The 22,606-nt window shown below is 41.2% G+C and overlaps 1 protein-coding gene across 2 annotated transcripts in view; it reads right to left on the reverse strand.

Moving 5' to 3' along the window:
• Positions 1 to 212: 212 nt before the first annotated feature.
• LOC113057424 (slit homolog 1 protein-like) overlaps positions 213 to 22,606 on the reverse strand; it is a 60,106-nt gene continuing 37,712 nt past the window's right edge. For both annotated transcript variants that reach the window (XM_026224830.1, XM_026224831.1), the window contains 26 exons: positions 21,351 to 21,422; positions 20,966 to 21,109; positions 20,173 to 20,336; positions 18,871 to 18,894; positions 18,434 to 18,578; positions 17,408 to 17,482; positions 17,189 to 17,332; positions 16,959 to 17,102; positions 15,730 to 15,896; positions 15,498 to 15,630; positions 14,655 to 14,723; positions 14,497 to 14,568; positions 14,345 to 14,416; positions 13,338 to 13,409; positions 12,325 to 12,488; positions 11,661 to 11,785; positions 11,485 to 11,582; positions 10,629 to 10,768; positions 9,702 to 9,795; positions 9,476 to 9,613; positions 5,349 to 5,577; positions 4,978 to 5,108; positions 4,676 to 4,830; positions 3,461 to 3,749; positions 3,164 to 3,375; positions 213 to 2,643 (listed from right to left, as the gene is read on the reverse strand). In XM_026224830.1, the coding sequence (XP_026080615.1) occupies positions 2,405 to 2,643; positions 3,164 to 3,375; positions 3,461 to 3,749; positions 4,676 to 4,830; positions 4,978 to 5,108; positions 5,349 to 5,577; positions 9,476 to 9,613; positions 9,702 to 9,795; positions 10,629 to 10,768; positions 11,485 to 11,582; positions 11,661 to 11,785; positions 12,325 to 12,488; positions 13,338 to 13,409; positions 14,345 to 14,416; positions 14,497 to 14,568; positions 14,655 to 14,723; positions 15,498 to 15,630; positions 15,730 to 15,896; positions 16,959 to 17,102; positions 17,189 to 17,332; positions 17,408 to 17,482; positions 18,434 to 18,578; positions 18,871 to 18,894; positions 20,173 to 20,336; positions 20,966 to 21,109; positions 21,351 to 21,422 (3,511 nt within the window). In that variant the 3' untranslated portion in view covers positions 213 to 2,404. The remainder of the gene's footprint in view (positions 2,644 to 3,163; positions 3,376 to 3,460; positions 3,750 to 4,675; positions 4,831 to 4,977; positions 5,109 to 5,348; positions 5,578 to 9,475; positions 9,614 to 9,701; positions 9,796 to 10,628; positions 10,769 to 11,484; positions 11,583 to 11,660; positions 11,786 to 12,324; positions 12,489 to 13,337; positions 13,410 to 14,344; positions 14,417 to 14,496; positions 14,569 to 14,654; positions 14,724 to 15,497; positions 15,631 to 15,729; positions 15,897 to 16,958; positions 17,103 to 17,188; positions 17,333 to 17,407; positions 17,483 to 18,433; positions 18,579 to 18,870; positions 18,895 to 20,172; positions 20,337 to 20,965; positions 21,110 to 21,350; positions 21,423 to 22,606) is intronic.

A 22,606-nucleotide genomic window follows, 5' to 3' on the forward strand; every position in this document is an offset into this window, starting at 1 on the left:
ATGCAAGTAGAAGCCAGCATTTTTAATATAAGTTTACAACAGGAAATACATTTATGTATGGTGAACCATTAATAATTCACAATTTAAGTGTTGCTGTTTATTTCCTTTTCAGTGACAACCAGATTTGTTTGGTTGGACCAGATGTCCTAAGAACCAAATATTTTCCCGCTTGAACATTTTTATGGTTTTGATAAAGCAGACATAGACACTCATATAATCACACATTTTAATGAATGAAAAAGGAGGAAGTTCAGTAACCATTTTGGTGGCGCTACTTACATTCGGAGTAACTGCAGTTAGTCAATGTAACATCGGGAGAATAAACAGCAAGAGCTCTTAAATGTTCTATATGCAACAACAGCGACAGTATCTTTCACAATAAAGGTCCTTGAGTTCATGATGTGATGGTTGTGACTGGCACAAGGTTAGCTGAAACCCATGCAATCTACATTAAATATCTGTAACCCTTTCCAATGATTTGTCTGCATTGAAGCGGTGACATTAACATTAACCTTAATTCCTAGTACCTCAGTGTACAATAAGAGCAATAAGTATCCACAAAAGTAAAACAAAACTTTGTGGAGAAATCAACCATGTGGTAAAATGAATGTATGGGGGATTAAATTACTGCTAGTTCTCATCATAAGCAAGTCATTTCTTTTGGTTTGCACTTAATCACAGAACCTGCTAGTAGCAGTCGCACTGTTGACTTGCTCTTTAATATGAAGACTGGATGGTAGCTACTCTTTTTAAATGCCTCATCTCAATGTCTTCATCTTTATTCACAACTCAAAATCAGCATACTCCTAAATGAAGTTTAATCTGGAAAGGTCTTAAAATAAATAATTACAAAATCAACACAAAGATATTTTAAAATAATCAAATGTGGTATTCACATGGAAGACAACATTTACAATAATAAAAGAAAAAAAGAAAACTTCCAAAACAATCGACACTGGCTCCTATTACAATAAGGCTAATAATGATCTATGCTTCAAACCACTGTGACCTGCATAAGCAATGACTGAATAAAACACCAAAAGTCACCGAATTTAACACTGCTGTTTGAGAGTAAAATCCTGAAAACGCAAATTTATTCTTATAACATATAAAAATACTATACCAAAATGAAATACAAATATATATTAGAATCTGTTAAGCATTTCTGTATAAAGTGAAGGTCTAAGGAGTTAGGAAAAGGAAATTGACGCAAAAAAATAGAAATAAACACCCACTGAAATTAAATGAAATGAGCCAAACTGCACTTGTGTTTCAATCCTAGGACAATGTTCATGGCAATTTGCCAACCTTCATGAACGCAGTAGCTTTCAGAGGTAATCAATAAAAAGGAACATGGTGGAATCGTTTCTGTTTCTGGGAGAACTGTCACTTAGAAGAGTTGTGTACAGTGTTGTGGTCATCACCCATAGTCATATTGTACCCCTCAAACAGTTTAAACACTGACCAACAGAGACACTGCAGTGGTGATGCATAAGCGCTGTTCTATTCTCTGCTCAGCAGTACTAATATCAACCACAATCCAGACATCACGTGACAATGAGCATGCATCTTAGAAACTGTGATGAGATCTAGCTAGCGCTCGACTTCAGCTCTCCCGTACATTCTGTAGAGTTCTCCGAGGTAATGGAATCACAAACACTGTATGGAATAGATCGAATGGATCCTTTTATTGGACTTTCATTTGCTTCAGCTATCTCAATCTTTCAAAAGTCAAGATATAGTGAAGAAGCTCCCCTCCAACAAGGCAACTCTCTGTTACGGTACCAGAAGCGTCGCAGAGCTCTTCACACATTCACATGGAAGGCTGCTGGGTATTTTTGGCCCCCATGTCATTTATTAAAGATGTCATATTTCCAGTGGAATTGGGCCAAGGACACATGGAAGAGACCCGTATGCCACCCATAACTCAAAATGACTTTTTTTATTTGACCAGCATGTCTCTGAGAATGTGTTCTTCCACACAGATATATCATACATATCGTTTTATACAGGCATGGTGGAAATGTGGATGTTCCTTTCGTCACCATTTTGGAGCCTGAAGTGCTCAAATACATGTCCTGCACTGCAGAGAGAGTCAAAAAGACCATCATTTTCTTCTAATATGTGACTAGTTTTTGGGCTGAAACAAGCCAGGGGTCACCTCGCTCACCTTCCTCTCAGCAGAGTTGGTGTTATTTTACCTTTCTGAGACATTACCAAAGGACAAAAAGGGTTGAAATTTCAGGCTGTGGTGGAAATATAAAGGGTTGAGGGGTGTGGGGGTGGGGGGGTATGTCTCTGTATACCCAATGAAAGATGATTTCTACTTCTGTTGACTTTTTGTGATGGCTCTTTCTGCGGATCTGTCGGACTGGGATGAGGTGGTGATGCTAGTGGTTGTGTTCTACATGCACCCCACACAGCCACACTTGATGGTCTTTTCAACCTCCTCGCTGAAGGATGTGCCATCGCTGCACTCGAAAGTGTATTTCCTGCGCTTCATCCTTTGACTGGCGCAGCAGGAGCCGGTGTCGCAGGAGCCGTTGCACTCCACCCACGACACCATGCGTGTGGTCTGACAGATGGCGTAACCACGCTGGACCTGGTAGAAGTCCCGCACTGGCTCCCCGTGGCACTCAGACTCTAAAACAGGAGAAACGGCATGAAAGTCAAATTCAAGTCAAGACACACACATAAATTATGGGCTATTTTCTGTATAAAAATATATAACTTTATGTTTTTTTTAAAGTTAAAAATAAAGCAAAATATTTAAAATTCATTGATTTGAGGCAGATTTTTTCCACCTTGTGGAGAAAAATCAAGAAAATTCCCTGCAATACCGTGGAGTAGACATTAGAAGGCTGTATAGCCATATATACTGTATATTCCGTGCTGTGTATTTCTTAGCTACTGAGCAGTGATTTCAGGCATAATTGTGTCACCCCTTAATTAGATTATACACATAGCAAACACATAGGTGGGGGCCACATAGCGACTGCCATAAATGTCTTTTAGTTTCGTACCATTCCAGTGAAGTAGTCATTTTTTCAATTTCCAAAAAATTTTTTCGGTCTAAGATAACCGAACAACACCATACTACGGCAGCTATCTATGCTTTATCTCATCAGAAACAGAATGCCTGGGTCTGCTTATGTTTTCTTACCCTTGTCACATAACTCTCCACTGTAGCCCACCTCACAATGACAGTAGGCATCTCCTGTCTCAGATATCTGACAGTGACCATGTGTGCATTGAAGCTTTCTGCATGGATTGAAGAGCTCTTCCCGCTGGGTGCACAGGGCTCCATGAAAACCCTCTAGGCATTCACAGCGGTACGACTGCCTGTCCATTGGAATACATCTCCCATGGACACACCTGTGTAAAATGAATGAAGGATTTAGAGCATTACTTGATGCGTCTCCGTTTGCTCTGCATATTTCACTTCTACAATTTGACTGACTTGCTGCCCAGGCAGGGGTTCGCCGAAGGCTGGTCACAGTGTTGCCCACTCCATCCGGGCTGGCAGTGGCATACAGGGCCTATGGCAGTGTTGGGTTGGCAAATACCATGGAGGCAGTATATCTTTCGGCAGGGCTCACATCCGGGCACCACACCAGGCTTCATCTGGGTTTTGGTAAAGTCTTGTAGCTCATTATTGATGTAAAGGTTCTGAATACAGCCGTGAAAACTGGAGCTGTTTTGGATCTGCCAGACGCGGGGAGCTGTGGGGTGGACACTGACCGGCATGCCTGATTCAAGAAGATGATGTACAAGCTGTTGAGTTAGGAAAGAAAACTGGTGTACGTGTAGCACACAGTGTTAATTTTGACAGGGATTTTTGATTTAGTATTAGTTTTTATCATGAGATAAAGACTTAATTGCTTAATGCTTAATTGTCTTAGTCACATTTTAGTCATAGGAGTCTTATATAGTTTTAGTCTAACTTTCAACTTTTAGTCATTACTTTTAGTCAAACTGCAGTTACCAACAATTATTTTGGTAGTTATTTTCTATGTCGCCTAGTCTATGATCAATTTGAATCAAGGATTGAATTTGAAAAAAAACATGATGACAATTTTCATTTTTGAGTGAACTATCCCTTCAATAGTAGGAAGCAACTTTAAATTAGTTCATGTATATTTAATAATTTATAATTTTTTGAAAAAGCAGCAGAACAAGATGGTCAAATGTCATACAGAGTTATCTGCAACTCTGATCAAACACATGTGAACAAGTTAATCAAGGTCTTCAGGATTACTGGACAGTTACAGGTAGGTGGATTTAATAAGGGCTGGAACTAAACTATGTTGGACAGTGGTTCCTCTAGGACCGGATAAAAACCTAAGTATACCGTTACTGTATGTATATATTCAAATCTCATTGTTTGAGGAACCATACAAGCGTGCTTATATTCCATCATGATCAGGACAGAGAAGTGTGTATCACTCCACTTTTCTCTGTGTGTTCTGGACAGGCTGTCTGTCTGTGTGTTAGTGGTGGGGATTGTTTAGAGCCTATCCCACAGTTGGTTTGGTGATTCTAGCAAAGTTCAAGAGCAATAGAGTGGAGAGCATGTGTCATGTTCACAGTGTTGATAAACATCGGTGATTGACAGTTTTGTATAGTACAATTATAGTAACTGTGATGGAGGCAGATATTCGTGGTACACTCCTACCTCCCACATATAGTGGAGCTTCTCCCCTCAAGGGCTGCACCTTCCCAAAGCTGTCCATGGTTGTTGGGATACCACCATCTATAGAAAGGTTCACCATCTGGTCAAAGGTCACCAGTTCTACAGTGTGGAACTGACCATCGTTGATAGTCTCAGTACTGTGTGAAACAAACACGAAAGATAACTGATGTGAAATTGAAATTGTATTGAAGCTTAATAAATATTTTATTTGAAGTCGGCTGAAATGTCCATGCATGCCAACAGTCAATTTTAATAAAACTATTTTATCTTAAACTTCAGATCACCTGTAGATTGCATGACTTGGTTGGCTGCCAGGGTCATAGCTGACTTTAACATGACCTTCATGAAGCTCCACGGCAATGTGGTCATTGTCCCCATTGTATAGAAGAATGCCATTGTCTTCTGCGGTGGACACCTGAGAACAGAACCAAAATAGAGCTATCATCTGTAGATGAACAGAACAAATCTGACCACAGTGACCACCTAGTTTGCCAATGCCAAGAAATGGATCTCATCTCTACAATGGTTACCGGTTACATAGCTTTCCTACTAAATGTACTAGCTCTTGATGGTGCAAGCCATATGAAAGATGATATACAATAACACAGATGAAATTCATCCAGCGTTTGTTTAATGTTTGGGCTTTGATGAATACCTGTAGTGTGATGTTAGCCTGAGGCCAGTTCTTCGGGTCACTCAGTAGCAGGTAGGAGTCTCGGTCCACAAAGTTGACACTGACCAACTTTTCACAGCGTGGTCCACCAAACCCTTCTAGGCATTGACACAATGCATGGCCCCCCCGCTCCACACATGGGGCATTGTTTTGACAGTCGGCCAGGTCACAGATAGAGCGTGGAGTAGATGGGACTTCACAAAGCTGTCCACTGTAGACATAATTTTTCAGTTCATTTTTGATAGTAATTGATTTTCTCTGTAATGCATGTTCTTCCGCTGGAGTGAGCATCTAAAAGACAGACTGCATGAAAAGAGGCACACACTGCAATTGTGTGGGTCTTTCCACAGCAAAGTCTGAATCATTGTTTTATATAATGACAGACAGTCAAACAATATCTTAAAGATGAAAACATACATTACATAAATACACCATTGGAACTCCATAAGTTGTTAGAGGTGAGACGTTGTAGACCATCTAGACACTCGAAGCAGGCACAAAAAAGACACACACTGCCATCACCAAATTATCTAACCTAATATTTATTTGCACCGAAAACAGCAAATACACACTCAAGCGCCAAAAAAGTATTCATTTTAAATTTTTACTGTCTGAGAACCATGGCCTCAGATATGGAGGCACAGAACCTTATCCCACAGTCCAAGTTTGTGCTTAAGGTCAAAAGTAATAAATGCCACCCTGAGGTCCACACCTGGAAACACTGCGTTCCTCTGCTGTTCAGTGAGTCCATGAATATCACAAACAGCTTAGGTGACAATAGGACAATCTTGGCGGAGTCCAACACCCCCAGGGAATAAGCTTTGTAAAAGATGGTGTCTTCCGGCCTATCCTCGATCTCTGACACCTGAATCACTCCCTCATAAAAAGGCCGTTCAGGGTTACTACACTGAAATAGATCCTTATGCAATTTTGCTCAGGAGACTGGTTCTTTTCTCTAAACCTGAAGGATGAACACTTTCACATCCAGATCCGTCACAGGCGATTCTTGAGATTCGCATTCGAGGGAGTGGCTTATCAATATACGGTACTTCCCTTCGGACTTTCCCTGGCCCACCGCACTTTTACGAAGTGCATGGACACAGCTCTCTCTACTCTGAGACAGATGGGAATCAATCATTTTGCTGACTGGTCTAGTCAGAGGCAGAATTTATATCACACAGGACCCTCCTCCTCAGCCATCTGGAGTGCCTGGGACTGAGGGTCAATTAAGCCAAGAGCATGTTGTTCCACAGCCAGTGAATGTCATTTCTGGGAACAATATTTGACTCAGCCCAAATGAGAGCTGTAGTCACGCCGGAATGAGCTCTAGCCATACAGAGGCTGGTGACCTCCTTCGAGATTGGTACCACTCACCCTCTCAAAGCATTTCAGAAGATGCTGGGCCTCATAACAACAGCGCTACAGTTGGGTCTGCTTCGTATGCACCTCCTTCAGGGCTGGTTGAAACCATGGGTTTCATCCCATGTGTGGTTTTACAGACGCCTGCAGATAAGGGTGAGTCAGGCCTGTGTAACAGCCCTGGCCTCCTGGAAGAACTCCTGCTGGATGGAACAGGGCGTGGCCATGGGGATGGTTTGCAGAAGGACAGTTGTCATGACAGATGCCTCTAACTCAGGTTGGGGGTGCTGTGCGAGGCCATACTGACTTTCAGCCTCTAGGCGAAGGCAAAAAAAAAGTTGTGTTGAGCCTGTCAATTCTTTCTGCCAATACTAAAAGGACACCATGTGCTAATCCAATCGGACAACATGTCTATGGTGTCCTACATAAATCGCCAGGGAGGCCTCTCCTTGAAGTTTCTCTTCACTCTGTGAAAGCGCCTAGTGGAATGGGCTTAACTCAACCTACGCTCACTGAGAGCAGCGCATATACAGAGCAAATTGTACCAAGGAGCGGACATGTTATCAAGGAGCAATATCCCCTAGGGAGTAGGGCTGGGAAAATGCATCGCAAATCGAGAAATGATTCAGCATCGATTCTGAGATTTTCTGAATGTATTGCGATTCCTCTGGAATCAATTCTGAGCTTAGTTTTGAACAGCAGATGGCGCTGCATGCTTTAGAAACAGCCGTACTCTGCTTTTTTCCAAATCCTTTCACACAATTGAGCCTTAAATAATCATTTGTAAAATCAGAAAAGGATGAAGCGAATTACAAGGGTGTTCACAGTGGGTTTTTTACATCCTTCATGAGCATTTGAGTGTGTGGATAAAAACAAGTTGAGAGTGCCAGAGAGAGTCTGCTGTTAAAAACTGAACTTAGTATAAATTCTAGAGGAATCGTGATGCATTCTGAAAATCTCAGAATCGATTTTGCATCGATTTATCATCCCAGCCCTACAGGGGAGTGGACACTTCATCCGCAGACAGTTCAGAGGATCTGGTAGATCTCCGGCGAGGCCGAGGTGGACCTCTTCGCCTCAGAAGACAACTCTCACTGCCCGATCTATTTATCAAAGACCAGGGATACGTTAGTCTCAGCCTCAGATGTCACGCTCATGGACCATTGGCTAAACGTCTGATGCATATGGCACACAAAAGTGGAAACACTTCAGGAGCGTGAAAGTCGCCATCAGATTGGTTGAATTCTACAGGATTACTGCGACACGTGGGTTTTGTGTTCTTTAACCTTCCGCCTGGAAACAAAGATGCCGTTACGACAAACCCCCTCAAGAAAAAAGAAAGCCATCGTGTTTACAACTGTGACTAAAAGCACTTATTAGAATTAACTAAAGACTGGATTTTCAAAACTATGTGAAATATTTAAAGTTCGCTGCATCAGGTAATCGCCTGATTACCTGATCCCACAGGTAATCAGGCGAGTAAGGGAACAATAACACAAGGTTCTCCTTGTGACCCTTTTTTGGATGAACCAGCTGTGGCTATCAGAGCTCAGCTGTTGGTAGCAGCCCATTGGCCTGCTCCGATGAGATGGGATCTCCTCTCTCAAGCCCAAGCTATGGGCTCTAGCCCTCTGGCCACCCAACGGGAGCCTTCGAACCTCCCAGAGCGAGTCGCAGAGAACTCAATTTCAGAGGTCAGTTAGTGGCAAGAAACTGTGCAGTTATCCGCTTTTTAAGGGCTGCCAGGAAGCTGAATCTGCCTTGTCCTCCTATCGTCCCTTCATGGGATCTGCCCACTGTGCTGAGGGCCCTGAAGGACCCCGCTTTCAAGCCGCAAATTTCTGCAAACATTCGGTCTCTATTGCTGAAGACTGCTCTGCTTCTGGCTTTCCTCCGTGTCCACGTTTGCAAGGTTTTATAACCTGGAAATCCGCGCCTTGCAGGCCAGTGTCCTTTCCACTTTAAGAGACACATAAACAGATCTGGCAGAGAGCCTTTGGCCGTATCATGCTCAAGATCTCTGGCATCAGTTCTCCTGTTAACTCTCGAACCCTGGGTGTCGAAGTTAAATGGTACTCTGTACTCTGGAATGATAAATCAGGCCAGGTGTGACCTCTAGAAGCTCAGCCTGTCTTAGCCTTGGAATGTTGTTAACTTCTCAATGGACATTGGTTGAATATTGAAGTTTGATACTTTTAGTCTTTCCACTACATTTGTATGGTGCGATTGTACTGTGTTCCCATAGCGTCTTAGCAAGACACAGTATGAGTGTAGTTTCGAAAGGGAACGTACTCGGTTACTAACGTTACCTTGGTTCCCTGAGATACAGGAATGAGTACTATATTGCTAGTCATGCTATAGCTGCACTATATTCTAGACATGTAAATATGGTGAGTGAAAAAAAAAAGAGTAAAAGTTGAGTGTTTGAGCAAAATCTCAACTTTCTGAGACAACTTTTATCCAAGATGACTTTTGAATGAGGAATAAATAAATAAACAAATCCGAAGATTTTATTGAGTCAGATAAATCACTCCAGAATTAAATGTCTGCTGGAGTGTTGTCTGTGTCTCATGAGTCTCTGAATGCCACACTCCACAGAATCTCTGCCTGGATAAGGAGTACTTTATACCTCCATCACAATTATCTCCAAAATACACCATGTGGCAGGGTGCGATTAAGGTTGCTAATAAATTGTTCACCAGTTAGCAAAATGGTGTTAAAATGTAAATACACTGTTGTATAGAACTGACCTGTAGTCCTTGGGACAGAGGCAGGAGTATCCGTTGACCTCGTCCACACACTGTGCCCCATTCTGACACCTGTGGTCAGTACAGTCGTCATAGTTCACACTGCAGTCGTCACCCACATAACCAGGTGCGCATATACACCTAGATCAACACACATGTACACAACCATTATACAGCTGTTTAGAACGATTAAAGAAAATGGCTGCTAGGTCAAAGGAGATGTGGTTACTTTGGGCCAGTGACTGTGATGAAGCAGGTGGACTGGTGTTTGCAGGGACTGCGAGCAGAAGCACACATGTCCTCCATATCCTCACACATCTCCCCTACACACACAAACAGTGCAATCTGTAAGTCTGTTGTCATAACCATCCCAGACAGCAAGCAGTTTCAGCCCAGAACCGGCCCACATCTGGCGGGCCAAATGTGGGCCAGATCTGGCCCAAAACTGCTTGCTGTCTGGGATGTGCTTGAGAAAAGAAAATTTGGTAATACTGTTTTAAAGTGTCCTTGTCAAACATCTATTTACTATTACAACAATAATACATTTTACAGAACTACATGCAAGCAAACACTAATCTTAACTCTAACCATATAGTAAGTACATATACTTTATAAATATTACTCACTACTTAAATGTATAATTACACTGTAACAAGGACACCTTAAAATAAAGTGTTACCAAAATTTGGTATTTTATTTTACTGTACCAGTATTTTATTGTACCACATATACATACTATTGTATGACTATATGTGATTATAGTGAATAAGTAGGTAATAAACTTGAACCTACCTCTAAACCTTTACCCCATGCAGTTACCTTATATTAGCCAGTAATATTTTTTTCTTAGCATTTCTTAGTTTAATGCATTGTTAGTACACATAGTGTAAACTGTCTACTTTAGACCTTCTTCTAACTACAAGTAACTTTACAACAACATTTCAGCAAGCAGTCAGAGTATTAGTAGACTGTCTGCTTCGACTTTATTTTGATGGTCAGACACTCTGACTTAGAAACTACACATCAACTTACTGTAACCCAACAATAACAGTTGACATGTAGTTGCAAAGTTACTTGTAGGTAACTACCGGTATAAAGTGCAGTTTTGATTAAGAAAAAAAAAAACATAATGTGTTCAGTAAGTAGTAATATGTACCTGTGTAAAAAGGGGCACATAAACAGGTGTAATTGTTTCTGCCGTCTATGCAGGTTGCTCCGTTTTGACAGTCATTGTCTTTACACTCGTCTGTGTCAATGTCACATGTGGGGCCTTCAAAGCCTGCCGCACACGAACAGCTGACAAAACACAAATGCATCGTTTTAAATGGGGCTCGAAATATCATCAAGAGGTCCAAGTCATATTTCACCCCAAAAAGCAAACGATAAAACTACGAAATAACAGCGTTACTTCAGAATTGCAACTTATTTAATCTTTTTGGTAACAATTTCTATGAAGCACGTATTTATAATACAATATAAGGTTATTCGTTAATGAATGCATAATGCCTTATAAAAAAACGTATAATATGTTTTATCATCTCATGAATGTTCATAAGAACCGTTTTAATAAATTATAATTTTTACTTATTTTTGGTTATAGCTTTTAAGAGTATGATGATTTATCACAATGAACATGTTGTATCCACTTTTTCAATGGATTATACTTCTCATAGTTAAAATGTATTATAAGTCTCATTTTTTTCTTCTTCTTTCAAACAGCCATAAGATCTTGTAACAGATCAGATGAATGTGTAATATGACACACTTACTTTGAACAATTTTTATTGTAATATCAGTTGATTATTTTGATGATAGCCTCTAGACAGCTGTGGATCTCTGAACTCTGGAACTTTATCAACTAGCGGTCATTCAAGTATTAGCATGTCTGCTAATTTAATTATATGCTAACACTTTATTTTGATGGTTAACCAACAGACTATAAGTGTCTTTGCAAGTGTAATCTTATTCTACCATACAATGTATGATTTAACCCCCTTGACGCATGAACAGACCTAAAGCCTTCATCCTCTTCTCCAGACATGTGGCATGTTCCTCCGTTCTTACAGGGCTCACTGACGCAAGCGTTGAGCGGCGTCTCACAGTTCTTGCCCTGCGTGTGAAGGGAAATGCGTTAACGTTTCACGTCTGTCTGTCAGCATTCGCATCGCTCATGTGTGTGTGTGCTCACCTTAAACCCGTCTGAACAGCGGCACCTGTAGCCGTCCGTGTGATCGGCCTCACAGCTGCCGTGGTTCAGACAGGGCTTGGACATGCACGGGTTACACTTCACTAGTATAGCAGTGTCCACTTCACCTGCACACACAGAAACACCATCCTCACTGCACACGACCCTGACAGACGCACAGCAGAAGTCCCTCAAAAATCATCCACATTACAACTGAGTGTGTCTCTCGCAGAGCAAAGACTTGTGGAAGAGATCTGATGAGATGTGAAGCACGCAAAGATTTTCATTTAACTGTCATGTCAGTCACTGCATGGGCAGAACCTGATAAGATGCAGGTCAAAAGCACAAACGCAGTCAGGTATATTTGTAGCAATAGCCAACAATACAGTGCATGGGTTAAAATGATACATTTTTATTTTATGCCAAATATCATTAAGATTTTAAGTACATTTCCTATTGTAAATATATCAAAACTTAATTTCTGATTAATAATATGTAAGGTGATTTTCTCAATATTTCGATTTCTTTGCACCCTCAGCTCCCAGAGTTTGAAATAGTTGTATCTCAGACAGATATTGTCTCATGCAACCAGCCCCAGGGTCACAATTATGCATCTGTGGTCTACAAAACCAATGGATTTATCTTCAGCTTTTAGCATGCATCTTACCGTGACACTCAAACCTCTTGGCCGGGGTGGTGAGCAGTAGTTTCCCCTCCATGCCGTGCGGTCCGGCGCAGCATGCGATGCCAGGCTCCTTGTAGCCGGTTTTCACCCAGTCAGAGAGCCAGCGCAGACGGCAGTCACAGTACAGAGGGTTCGCACCAATCGCCCTGAGACAGCCAAGATGAGATGCATCTGAGAGTGTGTATCTGAACAAACCCTAGCTGTGTATAAAGTGCAGTACACAGCGTAAACGACCTCTAAACATAAAGATATGCTTCTACTTCATAATACCATTCACTAAGACATTTTTTCAAACGCATGTCTAATAAAAACTGAAAATTGTCACCCCCATCTGTAGAAGAACACCTATGCATTTCTCTACTGCATGTTGTGTGTTACTGTGTGAGATGAGTTCGTTTTGCAGCACAACATTTGATCAGTTTGATAAGAAAATCTTATCTTGATTAATTCACAAACTTTTTAGATATTGATCAGCCAGACCTAATGGAAGATTATATCTTCAAGGAAGACAAATGTGTCTTCTATGAAAAGAGAAACTGTGAAAATGGAGGTGTTTCCGAGAGGCTGTGTACTGTATCCTCACTACTGCTAGATGGAGCTGTAGACGTCCTTAACATACACTGGCAAACAAAGCGTGACTGACTTCTGTTCAAACTGCAGGAGAGACGGGGTACTACAGTCATTCCACCAGAAACAAAGGGATCTTCACCAGAAAATGAAAGTGTGGTTTTAGATGTGTTTAATAACAGTCAGTGTGTGCTCACACTCGTTGTGTGTAGGTCTCACAGAACAGCCGCTGGTAACATGTGCAGACGGTTAAAGGATCTGAGGACAGACAGATTGACCACCAGAGCACAAACCCTGAGAAGATGACAGCCTCAGGCCACAGCAGACGAAACAGACCGGACGTGCTGCTCTGTTTCTGTCAGATTTGTCACACACAGTGTGTTTTCTGTATATGTAGTCGGATGTGTTTGTGTGGACCCTTTACTCACAGATGTGACAGCGATGCAGCGTCGCTGAAGATCCCATCAGGCAGTTCAGAGATGTCATTACCATGCAGAGACCTTAGAGCGACACGACAGTTAGTGTATATACACACCCTAAAGATATTACATATTTAAAATATACTTATTATAGTTCAAATCTCTTAACATACATACTAACATATCACTACAGAAAAAGCAGAACATATAACTAGAAGAGCAGTTCAAGTCTTAAGTCGCTGTGGTATATTTGTAAGACCATTAGACAGCTGCAGCTCGTCCAGAACACTGCTGCCAGGATTCTGACTATAGTCAGTTAGAAATACCAAGGGTTCACACAAAACAAGAGGAGTCCTCCTTTAGTTACTATGCTGTCCGCAGCTGAAATCAGCTTCCAGAAGAGATCAGATGTGCTAAAACACTAGTCACATTTAAATCTAGACTCAAAACTCATCTGTTTAGCTGTGCATTTATTGAATGAGCACTGTGCTATGTCCGAACCTATTGCACTGTATTTTCAAATTCATTTTAATTAAGTAAATGTTTTAATTATTTGAAAAGTTTTAAAATGTCTTGTTTTATTCTTGTTATTATTTTTCTTCATGATTATTTTACTCTCTTTTATGTAAAGCACTTTGAATTACCATTGTGTACGGAATGTGCTATATAAATAAACTTGCCTTGCAATAGCCAAATATATATATATATATATATATATATATATATATATATATATATATACAATAAATCTACTAAAATTTAAATAGTATTTAAAATACATTTATGTCATGCTATATATATATATATATATATATAAACCATTTTCCAGAAACGTTAAACATAATTAAACATAAAAATGATTTCAAAATATGAAAATATTTATTTATATTGATTAACCCTAGAAAACCCTTTTATACATATATTTACATTAAATATTAATTTCACTGTTTGGAATGAGAAATGAGTCTGAAAGCTTCATGCTAGATGGTGGAAAGCCATCATAAAGATGTACGTACAGCAAGCGGAGCGACTGAAGCCCTCCGAACGCCAGCGTGGGGATACAGCGCAGAGCGTTATAGCTCAGGATCCTGCAGGACAAAATCAGACAGACCCCGCAGTGAGTGAGTGCACAGCGCTCAGCGTGTGATTAATGCTGTGGAAGACCTACAGCGTCGTCAGCTGACTCATGCTGGCAAACGAAGAGTTGGTCAGAGAGCTGATCCTGTTGTTACTCAGGTCTCTGAAATTAAAGATCACAACATGACGTCAAACCAAGATGACAACTGCTCCGTTACACGTGTGTTGAAGAGTGAGAGCGAGGCGTACACTAGCTGCAGGTTCTTGAAGGTGGACAGCTCCTTTGGCACCACGCTGAACTGGTTTCCATCCAGATACCTGCAGACACACACTCACTGTAAAGACGACTACACCGACAGCTGATGGTGCTCTCCAGCAGGATATTAACAATCTGTCACTCCTGTACCACATTACTGATTGTGAAGTAACCTTCTACACATGGTGTGTGTGTGTGTGTGTGTGTGTGTGTGTTTGGGGAAGGGGGGGGGGGTGTTCTAGTATAAAGCTTTGATGTTCTTGGCTTCAAAATCATTTAGTGTGACAGCTAAGTGGATTGATGTTGTATTTATCTTGTGTGTTGTTTCAAGAAAATTAAAAGCCATCTGCATATTTATCAGCTTCTCACAGTCATTTATCTTCAGAATAACTTTATGAAGCTGTCTGTTGTGTGTGTGAGGGGTGTGTGTGTGAGAAAGTCTGCTCGTGGTGTTTTGGTGGTAGGAGGAGACGCTTTAATGACGGCTGAGAGCGCAGCACACCTGGCTAGAGTCAGTGAGAGCTCTGGTAAATGAGAGGTTTTCACGCTCGGAGGAAGGATCGGAAGCTCTGTGACACTCCCACTGAAAACCACTCTCTCTCACACACACACACACACACACACACACACCATATACAACCCTCTTACTTTACCTTTAGAGACCTCTGTGAATTGCTCTGGAAGCTCCGCCCACTGTGAAATCTCACTGATCCACATTACAGTTTTTAAAAATTGCTTACACACTAAAAGTGATACTTGTGGCACACATTTAGCTGAACTATTCACTCATATACCAGACAGAAGACAGTGTAATGGTGTTCAGATCGTGGACTCACAGCTCGGTGACGTTGCGTGGGATTCCCTTGGGTAAGACGTGCAGGTGTTTGTTGCTGCAGCGGACCACGGTCTCCAGACAGGTGCACTCTGGGGGACACTGAACGGGCGGCATGCAGCTGGCCTCCTCTTGATCTGCCCACATCACAGACACACAACCAGTGAATCATCCTACTGTGAAAACGGCACACTGCAGTGTGTCAAATCCATATTTCTGAAGAGACGAGCGTGTACCCTCCTGGCAGCGGAAGTCTGGTAAAGCCACGTCCTGCAGGGGGATCTCTTTGAGGAACGCCGGCCGCTGGCAACGAGGGTTTCCCGTCACGATCTTACGGTTCCTCAGCCAGCTGCTCAACCACGCCAGGTGGCAGTTACAGTTGAACGGGTTGGCCAACAGGTTTCTGCCATTCACACACACACACACACACACACAAAGATATGAATTAGCCACCTCTGCAGCACCAAACTAGTCCTAAACAACAAAGTGCTCTTTACATAGAGCATTATTTTGTAATTCATTACACCCAACACAGGATCTGTATTGTAGGGTGCAGCATAATGTCTGGTAGCTACCTTTTTCCTACATCCCATCATGCTTTGTGTGAATTATGGGAGCAAATGGTCTTAAATGGTACTACATCTTCAATTTGGGGACAGAGAGCTAAGAATTGAGATATAGCTTACACTTCTAAGGCTATGGTTTAATTGATTAAATATCAGCACTGCGAGGTTTAAAGTCAGGTGCTGTGTTGCTTCATGTACTGCGGTTACAGGAGAAACGGCTATATTTCTGCCGTCCTGAAAGCACCACCTGCTGGCAGAGAATGAATTAGCATTTTTCGATAAGCCCTTCTGCTCTTTTTGTTTAGACCAAAGTCAAAATCAAACCTTATTTTTACGCAGAAATCACACAGTTGTAAGTGTGGTTTAATGAATTACAAAAATCTAAAGATAGAGCTTTCACTAAGATACATTTATATGTTACGGAATGAATCAAACGGTTTGATAATAGTTTTTTTAGTATCATATTTCATACTTTTGACTTCCAACACTACACCCTCCCGTCTCCTGGATTTTGATGCCTTTATTAACCCCCTGGAGCCACGTGGAGCACTTTTTATGATGGATTTATGCACTTTAATGGGTTTGACCACTATACACCCAGGATGGCCTGAGGGTGAATAAATCATTTTTCATCTTTCATCTAAATCTAATTTTCATCTTTGGATGAACTAACCTTTTCCTCACTCAGTGTGAAAGGCCTTAAAGCTTTTGAAAGTCAAATGAATGAGGAGAACACAGTTAAATCAACTCAAAAACTATTGAAGAAACCATCAGGCTCCAAAGGCACGGCTTCCCAGGAATGATCCGGCTCGAGTTAATGATCACAGGAAACATCTGTCTCTACCACCATATGCTAAACTCCTTCTCAGGATTTCTGCCAATGTGTGTTTGTCTCGTACAGGGTTGAGAGGCTCTGCAGCGTGTCGAAGGCTCCGGGGGTGATGCTGGTCAGCGTGTTGTCGTAGAGTGACAGCAGACGGACGCTGTGCAAGCCCGTGAAACTGTTGTTGTGAATGCAGCTGATGCGATTGTTGCGCAGCATTCTAGAACAGAAAGATGTGAAGAGGAGTTTCCACACATATTATGGCTGATTAAAATCTGATGGGTTTCTGATGGACGCTGTGCTCACAGCATGCGCAGGCCGTCCAGTCCTCTGAACATCCCGCTGTGCACTGAATCCAGCTGGTTTGCTGTCAGGTGCAGCTCGTTGACCGAAGACGCCCCCTCAAACGCCCCATCCTCGATTTCAGAGATCTTATTATTGCTCAGGTTTCTGCAGATCAAACCATGATGTCATTGGAGCACCAGGACCAGAGTGTGACACGGACGAGAGAGCGGCGGCACTTACATTTTCTTCAGGTGAGAAAGCATCTTGAAAGCACCTGCGGCCTCTATCGCCCTGATCTCGTTATTGTTGAGACGCCTGGAGAAAACACATGGAAGAATGAGATGAAATAACACAAACAGCCCTTACGAAAATGATCCATGGTTTCCTTGCTGAAATGTTGAGATGGTTTACTGGTTATAATGGGAATTGTATTGTTTTACTGGAAACTGTAATTGGTCTTTACTGGTAATTGGTCACCTTTTATTGGCGGCTTGTTAAAACTATTAAATACTAATGGAATATGTCCCAAAACACACTGCAGGAAACCATTTTAATGGTTAAAAGTGGATGTTTTTTTATGTTTGTAATGGCATTAGTAGTGGAAACCATTAGAATTTCTGAGATGGTTTCGATTGTTTTTTTGTTTTTTAGCAGGGCTTACTAACAAAACCACAAAAAACCCCCAGTTAAACCAGTTCTGTCACGACAACTCTCGGAGGAATTATGACAATGTTAATGTATTTGGTCTTGGTGGAACAGATCTGCCACGCTGCTGCTGCTGTGAGCATGTAAGAAATGTTGCTTCTGCAAGTATAACACACATGAAATGACCCTCATATAGCATACTTGAATCACCTCGAAACAGATCTATACAGGTGGAGCTGGGGAAGGTGGAGGGTTTCTAAAGCAAGCTGCAACCGCTACAGCACTAGTCATATATCTGAATGTTGAGCAGTGAGCTCATTGGCTACAGATGCAAGAGAGAACCAATCAGCTGTGCCATGTGATGATGCCATTAGTTCAGATTAAGTTAGACCTATCTACAGTTTCATGCCAGATATCTGTATTTAAACCATGGAAACCACAAATTAACCATGGTACGCTAATCATACCATAGTTTAACAATGATATTTGTAGTAAAACTGTTATACAAATGGTAATCAATACGCCAAAAAAAAACCCATGGTTAATACTCTTTTACTAAAATGAAACCAAGGTTAATTTTGTTGGCCTTCATTGGCAGGTGTGAGGTGTTTGCTGTCTTACAGTTCAGTGGTGGACGCTGGGATGTGCTCGGGGATGCGGTTCAGCTGTAGATTGGAGCAGTCCACTACAGTGGACTCACAGCGGCATTTGGCTGGACAGACGGGGTCATTATTACAGTCGCTGCTCAGCCTGGTGTCCTCCGTTCCTGCAGCAAACACAACACTGTCGTATTCCAGCCGTTTGAGCAGAAGTGCTCACAGAAGAGATGAACAGAGCAAGTGTCTACATGCAGCACAGCTGGAGGCTGTTATCTAATGAGTGTTCAATAATTAAAGTGCACACACACTCCAGGAGACCACCCAGTCCCCACAGATCTTCTGAAATGAGTCATCATGATTTCTTACTTTGTTGTACTGGAATTAAAGAAGCTGCTCAAACACAGACTATGAAGAAAACCAAGGCTTCGTGTCATGTTAATGAATGCGGCACACACTCACCTGGGATGACATACTGCTCTTTGGCTGTGATGGAAACACAGGAAGACAATAATCACCAAAGCTAATCACACACCATCAGCATCTCAGAATACAAATGCATTCACAGAACATCGACTGTGTGAATGATGGAAGGCGACAGAGATAAAGGAAAGAGTGTTACTGTAAAGACTGTTTTCCCATAGTGTGTATGCAGTGCTTCAGTGCTGTGGTGGTGAACAGCATGAACAATTGAGATTTTACATTTGTCTGGCTTGTGTTTTGGTATGTGTATCAATCCATTTCACCAGCTGTTGTGTAGAACGGACAGAATGCATGTGTGAGAATCAGCTCTGCAAACGCTATTATTATAGGATCAAACATTGCATTCAAGCACTTTATGTAGCACAGAAAATAATAAAGCATTTCAGAAATCCTGTATATGATTCATTTTCCAAAACAAAACATGATGCACTGGAAACCATTTGTAATAAATGATAGCTGATCACAATCTGTTGTATATATATACACATCTTCAGTATATACTGCTGTTCAGAAGGACTTTGAAAGAAGCCTCTTTTGCTCAACAAGGCTGCTTTTATTTGATCAAAAGTACAGTAAAAACTGTATTATTATGAAACACTATTAGAATTTAATGTTGCTCAAACTATATTATTTGTGTTACATTGATCAAAAGTGACAGTAAATTATAATGTTGCAAAATATTTTTATTTCAAATAAATTCTATGAATCTTTTGAACTTTTTATTCATCTGTGAATCCTGAAAAAATAAAATGTATCATGGTTTCCACAGAAATATTGTGCAGTACAACTGTGTTCAACATTAATAATAATCATAAAATCATAATCATAAATGTTTCTCGAGCAGTAAATCATCATATTTTCATGATTTCTGAAGATCATGTGACACTGAAGACTGGAGGAATGATGCTGAAAATACAGCGGAGCATCACAGAAATAAATTATACTTTAACACAGATTCACACAGAAAACAGATGTTTTAAACTGTAATATTATTTCACAATTTTACAGTATTTTTGATCAAATAAATGCAGCCTCAGTGAGCAGAATAGACTTCTTCCAGAAGTATGCTAGTGGATATTCAGCAGCTGTTATAATACTCTAGTGTGTTTAACAGCGGACTCACTGTGATGTGTCTAACTCCTTCAGTTCAGTAAGAGTCTTTGATCAATCACAGTGTGTAATGGATCGTCAGTACGAGTGTATGAGTATAAACAGAATGAAGTCTGGAGTAGTGTACAGAGTTTGAGGTGTGCACAGTGAAGGTCTGTGGCAGTGTTTTACCGGAGCAGCGGAACTTCTTGCTCTTGATCTGGCCGATGCGTTTGTTGGCGAGCCGGCGAGGGCTGGTGCAGCGGGCACCACTGGTCTCGATGGGGTTAGAGCGCAGGTAATCAGCCAACCACTTCAGATTACAGTCACAGATGAAGGGATTCTGAGCCAGATGACTGCAGAGACACAAACACATTCACCTTTTCAACATCCATGTGCAGTTCAGCTCATCTAGAGATACTGATGATCATGAATCCACCAGGAACTCTGTCTGAACCTCCCATGAGCTGCAGTTTACTGTTCAGGACTGAAGACGTAACCTGCTATTTGCTAGACTCTTAATTAAGTTGTTCAGAGGATATATTGTAGTGTTTTTGTGTTTTTATGTGGTTTTATGAGGACTCAAATTTGAATAGGTATTCTGTGAGGTAGGTTTAGGTGTAGGGCGATAGAAAATACCAAAAAAAAAAAAAAACTTACACAATGGAGAGTCCCAATTAACCATAAAACCCAAAATATACCTACAATATACCAAATATTTTTTTTACATGCAAGATCAGTGGAACATATTCATTAAACTACATCAACAACACATATGCAGTTTTATTTATTATTGCATGTTTTTATACAAATAGAAGCATTAGGTTTAAATCTATTCAATGCCCATTAATACTCCTCAACATCAGGCAAGCAAGCACGTTCTTTTCTGATTGTAAATGAATACTGTTTGAAGATGAATCAAAAGCACATGGTGTGTGTGTGTGTGTGTGTGTGTGTGTGTGTGTGTGTGTGTGTGTGAGCTCACAGGGTCTGGATGGCGCGCAGCGAGGTGAACGTGCCCTTGGACAGCGTCTGGATTTTGTTGTCATATAAAGAAAGCAGCGAGAGATTCTGCAGGTCCTGAAAGGTGTTCGCACGGAGACAGTGGATCTTGTTTGCGTTCAAAAGGCTGGAAACACACGAGGAAGAGAGAGAGAGAGATGCTGATGAAACACTTAGCATGAAATATACTGTTATAATCTACACCTGTTGAGTACTTCCCAGCCCTTAAGAAAGAATAATCATGAATAAAAACTCTTTCTGCAGTGGGGTATTCTTCTGAAACCATATGATCTGAGCTGTCCTGTCCACGTTGAGTTTATGGCTGTATACTCTAGAGCAACCACTGAGCAATGCAATCTCACACTCACAGCAGCTGCAGGGCGTAGAGTCCGTCAAACACTCCTCTGGGCAGATCAGTGATCTTGTTTCCGTACAGAACCCTGAACATCAGAGAGACCGTCAGCAGAAGACCACACACACACACACACACACACACACACACACACACACACACACACATACACACACACACACATACACACATCCTCACTGCTGAAGATCACACACGAGTTATAAACTGAGCTGCAGATCTCAGAACTGACCGCAATTTTCTTAGTTTACATTAGAAATACATTTTCTGGTCTTGAAATGTGCCACTTTAGCAGCTGAAATTATTTCAAAGAAGAAAAGGGGATATTTGAGGATTTTTTTTTGCATCAAAGGGATAGTTAAAATTTCAAAAATGAAATATTTACTCCCCATCCAGTAACGAGATGCGATTGTTTCTTCATCAGATTTGGAGAAATATTTCATCGGTGGATGCTCTGCAGTGAATGGGTGCCGTTAGAATGAGAGTCTAAACACAATTAATAAATAGTCCATCAGTGAACATCTGGAGAAGACACAAGATGTGTGTTTGTAAGAAACAAATCCACATATTTGTTTAGAGCTGTTTTGGATCTGTGCAGATTTCTCTCCTGATTCAGACCAGAACACTGTTTCACTGGAGGAAGTGTTATTCTGGATTATAGACTCTATGTGTTTGAGTTAAAATCATCTTAATGCTGGATGTGTTTCAGGTTTTGTCTTCTCCAGATGTTCACTGATGGACTGGAGTGCTGTGGATTATTGGGATGTTTTTATCAGACTCTCATTCTGACGGCACCCATTCACTTCAGAGCATCCGTTGATGAGACATTTCTCCAAATCTGACAAAAATGGTAAATGGTAAATGGACTGCATTTATATAGCGCTTTCAACAGACCACATGGCCATCCAAAGCGCTTTACAATTTGCCTCACATTCACCCATTCACACACACATTCACACACCGACGGAAGTAGACAAAGAAACAAACTTATCTACATCTTGGATGGCCTGAGCATGAATACATTTTCAGAAAATTAGCAATTTTGGTTAAACAGTTTCTTTAAGGTTGCGATGAAACAAAAGTAGCAAAACACAGCATCCTTTACAGTTCACACACACACACACACACACACACACACTCTCTCTCTCTCTCTCTCTCTCACACACACACACACACTCACACACACACACACACTCTCTCTCTCACACACACACACACACACACACACACACACACTCTCTCTCTCTCTCTCAC

Source organism: Carassius auratus, chromosome 38, assembly GCF_003368295.1.
Source record: "Carassius auratus strain Wakin chromosome 38, ASM336829v1, whole genome shotgun sequence".
NCBI classification, from domain to species: domain Eukaryota; kingdom Metazoa; phylum Chordata; class Actinopteri; order Cypriniformes; family Cyprinidae; genus Carassius; species Carassius auratus.